Consider the following 7,500-nt stretch of genomic DNA (forward strand, 5'->3'; position numbering starts at 1 on the left):
ACACACACACACACACACACACACACACACACACACACACACACACACACACACACACACACACACACACACACACACACACACACACACACACACAAAATAACCCAATCCAAACACGAATACAAACCAACCACCACAACCACAACAAATAACCACGCACGCATACACACACACACCTTCAAAGTAGCTGGCCATGTCCTGGTAGTTGATGTTGACGCAGCCCGACTCGATATCTCCTTCAAACAGCTCCTTGCGGCTCATGAAAAACTCCTTGAGAGCCTTGATGCGCCGCAGGTAAGGGAAGTCTGGCGAGAACTCTTCGTGCGGGAAATACAGGTACCAGCCGATGCACTGAGGATCATGAACGCGCCGACGCGGCGGCAGTGAGGCTGATGGCATTGGCCCCGTTCCACTCCCGGCCCCTGCCGTGCCTGGAAGGTGTCCTCCGCGTCCATCAAAGCTGTTGGAGTAGTCCTGGGTTGTTGGGATGCCGAGCGGTGTCGCTGGCACGCTGTAGTCATCGTCGACTTCCGGCGGCGCCATGCCCGCCTCAAACCCTTGAAACAAGCCACCACCACCACCACCACCACCGTCATCACCTTGGCTGCCACCTCCTCTCCCCCTCCCTCTCCCTCTCCCTCTTCCTCTCCCTCTCCCTCCCCCTCTCCCTCTCCCTCTCCCTCTCCCGCCACCTCTGCCCCATCCGCTTCCTCTTCCACCTCGTCCCCGCCAACCCCGCGCCATATCCGACCACAAACACGTTTCAACAGTTTCGCGCCGCAGCTGTCCACGACACCATAAAAGCACAACTTGATGACAACCGTTCCGCCTTTTCTTTGCTTGTTGATGATTCACAACGCATTCACGGCGCACAGCCAGCAAAGCAAAGCAAGCACAAAGACAGACACAGAGAGAGACAGCGAGACCGGCACTCCTCCACGAATCCGCCAGGGCTGCATCGACTCTCTCGCGGTGTGTGTCCGCTTGCTCTGCGCTTCCTTCCATCTATCTCTTGGTTGAGTGTTTGTTTGTTTGTTGTCCCCATTTGAGCTGAGTGGTGGTGTTTGAGGGGGGTCGACATCAAATCACATCACACCAAAAATCAACAACCACAACGAATGTATTCTTCGTGCGTGTGGACAAAGGAAATCATCTTCCGACAGAAGGTGCCGACGCGCCAAACAGATCCAACTCACCTGTCACAGCCATCTGCCCTGCTTCAGATTCCGTGCTCAACGCGTTACAGCAGTTAAGAACAAGCCTGTAGACCCAACACCAACACCACCATGGGTGGAAAGAGCTCTCGGCTCGTCACCGTCGAGCAAGCAAAGGAACTGCGTACGTCCTGTGGTTGTTTGCGTGATTGCGTTTGTTTGTGTATGTCTGTGCATGTGCATGTGCAATTGTTTGTGCTCATCTGCTTGCCTCTGTGTGCCTGTATGTGCCTGCGTCTCTACCTGTGTGCGTGTGTTTGTTGTGCGATTCCCTGCGCACTCCTTTCTTGTGCGCTCATGTCCATGCACGCCTGTCCTGTTGCAGTTGGGCCGGAGCAAGAGCAACACATTCGTGATGCCTGGACACAGCTGCGTGGCAGCACCTCCCAAACCCTCGACGCCAACTCGGCCATCCGACTCCTCTTCCCGTACATGCCACGCGTCTTTCAAGAGGTAAAGACTCCGTGAGTGAATGTGTGTGTCTGTGTGTCTGTACTTGTGTGTGTCTGTACTTGTGTGCGTGTGTGTGTGTGTGTGTGTGTGTGTGTGTGTGTGTGTGTGTGTGTGTGTGTGTGTGTGTGTGTGTGTGTCGCATGCGCTCATTCACCTGCCTGCCTACCTGCCTGCCTGCCTGCGTGTGCGTGTGTCTGTGCTTTTTCACTTGCTCACGCGTGTGTGCTTACAACGTTGGCCTTGCGTGACGTAACAGCGGTTCTTCAAAGCGCTCGGCGGCACCAACCGCGGCATCGCCTTCAAGGACGCCCTGTGCGGCCTGGCCGTGCTCTTGACCACACACATCGACCTGCGCGCCCGCTGTAAGTGCTGCCATCATCGCCCTTTCCTCGCGTGATATCACATGACACCATGTTTGCACGCGCTGGTGACATGTGCACATGCGCATGTGCGCCGTGATCGCACCCATCAATCAACACCCGCGCGCGTGTGCCGCCGCCACCACCACGCCTTCAACTCACCTTCTTCGCCCCACATTACCTCCACTACGTTCCACCATACCAGTCATCTTCCAGGTGTACGACACAATGGACGTGGGTGTGCTCACGGCCGCGTCGTTCCGGCGCACTGCGCTCACCAGCGATCCAGAGCTGCCCCGCCCCTTTCGCGACTACTTTGCCACCAAGGTGTGCGTGTGTGTGTGTGTGTGTGTGTTGTGTGCGTGTGTGCGTGTGTTGTGTGTGTGTATCTGTCTGTCTGTCTGTCTGTCTGTGTGTCTGTGTGTCTGTCTATGTTTCTGGTCGTGACAATGTCTGCCACCACTCACGCTCACCGCACACCTCACGCCCCACACTTCACGCCAGTCGCCCGAGCTGCCCTTTTCGGAGTTTCTGGCGATTGCGAAGTTGTACCCGGACTGCTGTTCGCTCATCGCTTGGATCTTTCGCACAGAGCAGCAGCCGCATCCGCACATCCCAACCTACCACGAGACACTCACCACCATCTCGACATGTACGCAACACGCTGCACTGCTGCACGACTTTTGTGGGGGAGTGTGTTTTCTCAGATCCACTGTCCCCTTGGCTCCACACACACACACACACACACACACACACACACACACACACACTCACTCACTCACTCACTCATGCAGATGTTCCATATACCTGGTCGTGGTCGGACATAAAGGCAAGTCAGTTCTAGATATACAGAATGCCGCCTAGCAGAATTGGAGATGGCATGCGCTTATAGCTAATGCGAGTGATCCCGTTAACGCAGCCACCTCGCCGGGCAATCGCGCGCCGATTGCTTATGGAAGGACCGGGCGAGATTACTCCTGATCGTCTCTACCGGATCGGAGTCAGTTGATCGATGCCGTCCGAGAGCCTGGGACATGACGGCTGCACTACAGCGCTGGGAGACAGTGACTGAAGACTAGCTGCCTGACTGGCCCCGGGCAGTTGGTGGAATCGGCCGCGCAATGTGACTCATATAATCGGCCACTTGAACCCCACCGTATAATAAGCAAACTCAGGGAGGAATTCGCGGTATAAGTCAGAGAATGGTTTCGAGCCGTCGGGTCAGCACCCTTGGTGGCAGGCGACACACACACACACACACACACACACACACACACACACACCATACACACACACCATACACACACACCATACACACACACACACAATACACACAATACACACAACACACAATACACGCTGCCCGTGCAGTCATGTGGGCGATGTACCGCCCGCGGGTGAAGGTGCGCAGCAGCACGGCACGGCGCACCACCACCAGCAGTGACGATGAAGACGGTGATGGTGCAACACCACGATCACCACGACTGTCGTCAACAGCAGCAACAACGCCAATGTCAGCTGCAACACCACACAGCGCCAGCACCACCACCACCACCGCCAGCACACGTTTCAGCTACAGTGACCGTGACGAAACCATGACCACCGCCACCACCAGCAGCAGCAGCGGTAGCACAAGCACGGACACGCTCAACGATGATGATGAAGGTGGTGGTGGTGGTGGTGAAGAAGAGGGGGAGGAGCAACAGGATCACATGGGTGCGGGTGCGCTGGCGGTGTTGCTACGCGATGCACACGCCCTGCACGCAACAGCGACGGCACCACAGAAGCCAGCCGTCACGCTGCTGACGGATGTGGCGCAGCTGGCGTTTGAGAGCGCACGCGCGAGCAGGCTTGCATCTGTGCAGACGCTGGACGGCGAGGAGGGTGCAACACCAACACCAACACCAACACCAACACCGGCAGCGTCCACTTCAGAGTCGTCGTCATCATTGGCGGTGGTCAGCGAAGGTGGTGGTGATGATGTGGAGGAGGAAGATGTGTTTGAGGATGACAACACAGGTGGTGATGCTGACGGAAACAAGCGTGGTGGCGAGACCACGGGCAACAGCCGCAGGGCCAGCGCGACTGCGATACGAAAGAGCACAAGCAGCCGCCCACGGCGCACAACCACCCGTGGTAGTGATGGTGGTGGTGATGGCATGACGGATGACGAGTTGCACACGTTCACAGCAAAGGCCGAGCAAATTCTCTCGGAGCATGCGAGCGGGGGTCCCCTGGTCGGGTTCACGGCGCGGGAGTTTGTGGCGTGGTGGCCTGTTGCGGAGTGTGCGCGCGCCATGCGCGCTGCCCTTGAAGAGCTTCTGCATCTGGTCTTCCTCGCCACGCCGCAGTCACCGGAACTCGAGGGCAGGCTCATCCACAGGCGGCTGCAGCGCGACAGGTGGGCAAGAGAGTGGTGCTGCTGGTGCTGCTGGTGGGTTGAGTGAGTGGTTGTTCATCTGTTTGGTCGTTCGTTTGCTGCCTCGGTTTTGTGTATATTGCCCGTTGCTTGGTTCTAGTTTGTATCACGCACACTCACACACACACACGCGCGCTCACTCACACTATCACAAACGCGCATACGCCCACACGCACACTCACACAACTTACCCACTCACACACACTATCACAAACGCGCATACGCCCACACGCACACTCACACAACTTACCCACTCACACACACTATCACAAACGCGCATACGCCCACACCTACACTCACACAACTTACTCACTCACTCACACTGTCACAAACGCGCATACGCGCACACCAACACACACTATGACGCTATCACACACTATCACTCACACGCACACACATTCCCCTCCCCTCCCAGACTGCTTGGCTTCCCCGCCATTGCCGGCGCCACGTGCTATCTGGTGAACGCGTCGTGGTTCCATGCGTGGCGCGCGCGCGTGGGCATCTCCCGTGACCTGCAGCACCTGCACTCGCCGCGCCTCGACCTCCCTCCCTGCAAGGAAATCAACAACGACGCCCTGTGTGTGCCCGGCAACCTCCGTCGTGGCGCCTCCACGCGCCTACGCCCGCACCTCACCCAGGGTGTCGACTATGTGCTCGTCTCCGAGCCCGTGTGGACGGCGCTCTCGCACTGGCACGGCGGCGGACCAACGCTGCAGCGGCCCGTGTGTCGCATGCAGGATGGCACCGTGCAGCCAGACATCTACCCGCTCGTGCTCCGTGTGATGCAGCACCAGGGGCCGGGCCTCAAGGCGAGCATCCTTCGCTTCTTTGGCGGCAGCGACCCCGCTGAGACAAAGGCGCCGCAGATTGCGTTTGGGTTTGCCATTGACGCGTTTCGCACGACGACGTGCAAGCGCCTGCTGAAGAGCGTGTGCCACATGCTGGGCACGGTGCCCAACGGCGTGCGCGGGGTGACGCCGGACCAGGCGCGCCTGTGGGACTACCGCAGCCCGCGCAAACCCACGCTGCTGACCAACGACGACGCGACGCTGCTTGACCTGCACTTTGGCAACAACGACGAGATCCTGCTTGAGTTGCGCAACACGGACCTGAGCTGGCCGTCAGAGATCCTCGCCGTGGCAAAGGCGAACCAGCACGCGGCCGGCGGAGAGACGCTTGTGGACGTGGCCATGGATACAGAGGGCGGCGCTCCCAGCGTGGCGGCGGCAACGGCGTCGCCGTCGTCAGCGACAACACGCAGGCAGCGGCGAGCGAGCAGCAATCGCAACCACCACCACCACCACCACCACCACGACGCGCAAACTGGCCGCAGCAGCGACAGCACAAGTGGTAGTGGCCGGTTGCGGAAGAAAGGCAGGACGGAAGCAGCAGCAGCATCATCATCATCACCAGCGTCGTCATCACCATCACGTGGCCGTGGTGATGACGATACAGACAGCAGCAGCAGCAGCGAGAAGGAGGTGGTTGTGCATGGGCGTGCCGGTCTGAGCAACCTGGGCAACACATGCTTCCTCAACTCCGCTGTGCAGTGTCTGGTGCACACGCGCCCGCTCACGGAATATTTCCTGCGGCGGCAACACGTGCTTGAGCTGAACAAGGCCAACCCGCTCGGCCACCAGGGCGTGATTGCGTCAGAGTACGGGCGCCTGGTGTCGCGCCTGTGGAATGGCAAGGGCTGTGTCGCTCCCGTGAAACTTCGCAGCGCCGTGCAGAAGTTTGCGCCGCATTTTGCCGGCTATCAGCAGCACGACTCGCAGGAGTTTTTGTCCTTTCTGCTCGACGGCCTGCACGAGGACCTGAACCGCGTGATGAAGAAGCCGTACGTGGAGCGGAAGGACAGCAACGGACGGCCAGACCGCGTTGTTGCGCGCGAGGCGTGGGAGGGGCACCTCTTGCGCAATCGCAGCGTCATCGTGGACATGTTTCAGGGCTTGCTCAAGTCGCGGCTGCGCTGCCAGACGTGCAAGACAACGAGCGTGGCGTTTGACCCGTACTCGTTCCTCTCCCTGCCGCTGCCGACGGAGGGGCGGTCTGTGGTGGAGATCAAGCTGCACCGGCTGAGCGGCAAGGCGCCGCGCCTGTACTCCATTGCCCTCAAGACGGAGGAAACATACCGAACCATCCGTGAAGCCCTGGGAAAGTTGGCGGGCCTGCACCCAATGGCGATTGTGTTTGTGGACGCAGCCAACTCGCGCATACAGCGCGTGCTGAGCGTGTCCGAGAAGCACCGACCGTCGATGGGCATGTATCTCACCGCATACGAGATTGACGTACGCGCAACGCAGGTTGCGGTCAGGCAGCAGCAGCAGCAGCAACAGGAGGAGGAACAACAACAGCAGCAGCAGCAGCAGCGGGGGCAAGGTGGGCTGGGGGCGACAGCTGTGGAGAAGGTGCCACGCGTGGATGACGATGGTGATGATGGCGATGACGATGACGATGACGATGACAACGAGCAAGGAAACGGCAACGGTGGCGTTGGCGGTGATGGCGTTGGCGGTGATGGCGTTGGCGGTGATGGCGTTGGCAGTGATGGCGTTGGCAGTGATGGCGTTGGCGGTGATGGCGTTGGCGGTGATGGCGTTGGCGGTGATGGGGATGTGGCGACAGTGAATGCAGGGCAGCACACGCCAGCAGCGACAAATGGTGGCACTGGCACAAACAGTCCAGGCCAGCAACAACAACAACTGAAACAACAACAACAACAACAACAACAACAACAACAACAACAACAACAACAACAACAACAACAACAACAGCCCGCGCCGCCTCTGCCTCCGCCACAGCGCGTTGTTCCCGGTCATTTTGTACGTTGTTGTTGTTGTTGTTGTTGTTGTTGTTGTTGTTGTTGTTGTTGTTGTTGTTGTTGTTGTTGTTGTTGTGGTTGTGGTTGTTTAAGTCGTTGTTGTTGTTGTTGTTGTGGTTGTTTAAGTCGTTGTTTAAGTCGTTGCGATGAATGCAGGCGTGCATTGCCGCCGTCACGCGTTGCATGGTGTTCTTTCGGTTCCCCTTGCGTTCCCCCTCCCTCTTCCCTCCT

The 7,500-nt window shown here is 58.5% G+C and overlaps 2 protein-coding genes across 2 annotated transcripts in view; one reads left to right on the forward strand and one right to left on the reverse strand.

Moving 5' to 3' along the window:
* PTSG_02565 (minichromosome maintenance protein 8) overlaps nucleotides 1-794 on the reverse strand; it is a gene marked incomplete at its 3' end in the record, with an annotated part of 6,924 nt that extends 6,130 nt beyond the window's left edge. The window contains exon 1 of the mRNA XM_004996004.1: nucleotides 177-794. Within this exon, the coding sequence (XP_004996061.1) occupies nucleotides 177-744 (568 nt within the window). The 5' untranslated portion in view covers nucleotides 745-794. The remainder of the gene's footprint in view (nucleotides 1-176) is intronic.
* A 63-nt stretch (nucleotides 795-857) lies between these two features.
* Nucleotides 858-7,500, forward strand: part of PTSG_02566 (ubiquitin specific peptidase 11) — an 11,601-nt gene continuing 4,958 nt past the window's right edge. Inside the window, exons 1-8 of the mRNA XM_004996005.1 lie at nucleotides 858-972; nucleotides 1,206-1,338; nucleotides 1,540-1,667; nucleotides 1,924-2,029; nucleotides 2,232-2,353; nucleotides 2,531-2,678; nucleotides 3,398-4,427; nucleotides 4,861-7,270. Coding sequence (XP_004996062.1) covers nucleotides 1,287-1,338; nucleotides 1,540-1,667; nucleotides 1,924-2,029; nucleotides 2,232-2,353; nucleotides 2,531-2,678; nucleotides 3,398-4,427; nucleotides 4,861-7,270 — 3,996 coding nt within the window. The 5' untranslated portion in view covers nucleotides 858-972; nucleotides 1,206-1,286. The remainder of the gene's footprint in view (nucleotides 973-1,205; nucleotides 1,339-1,539; nucleotides 1,668-1,923; nucleotides 2,030-2,231; nucleotides 2,354-2,530; nucleotides 2,679-3,397; nucleotides 4,428-4,860; nucleotides 7,271-7,500) is intronic.

The sequence above is a fragment of the Salpingoeca rosetta genome (assembly GCF_000188695.1).
Source record: "Salpingoeca rosetta unplaced genomic scaffold supercont1.6, whole genome shotgun sequence".
Classification (NCBI taxonomy): domain Eukaryota; class Choanoflagellata; order Craspedida; family Salpingoecidae; genus Salpingoeca; species Salpingoeca rosetta.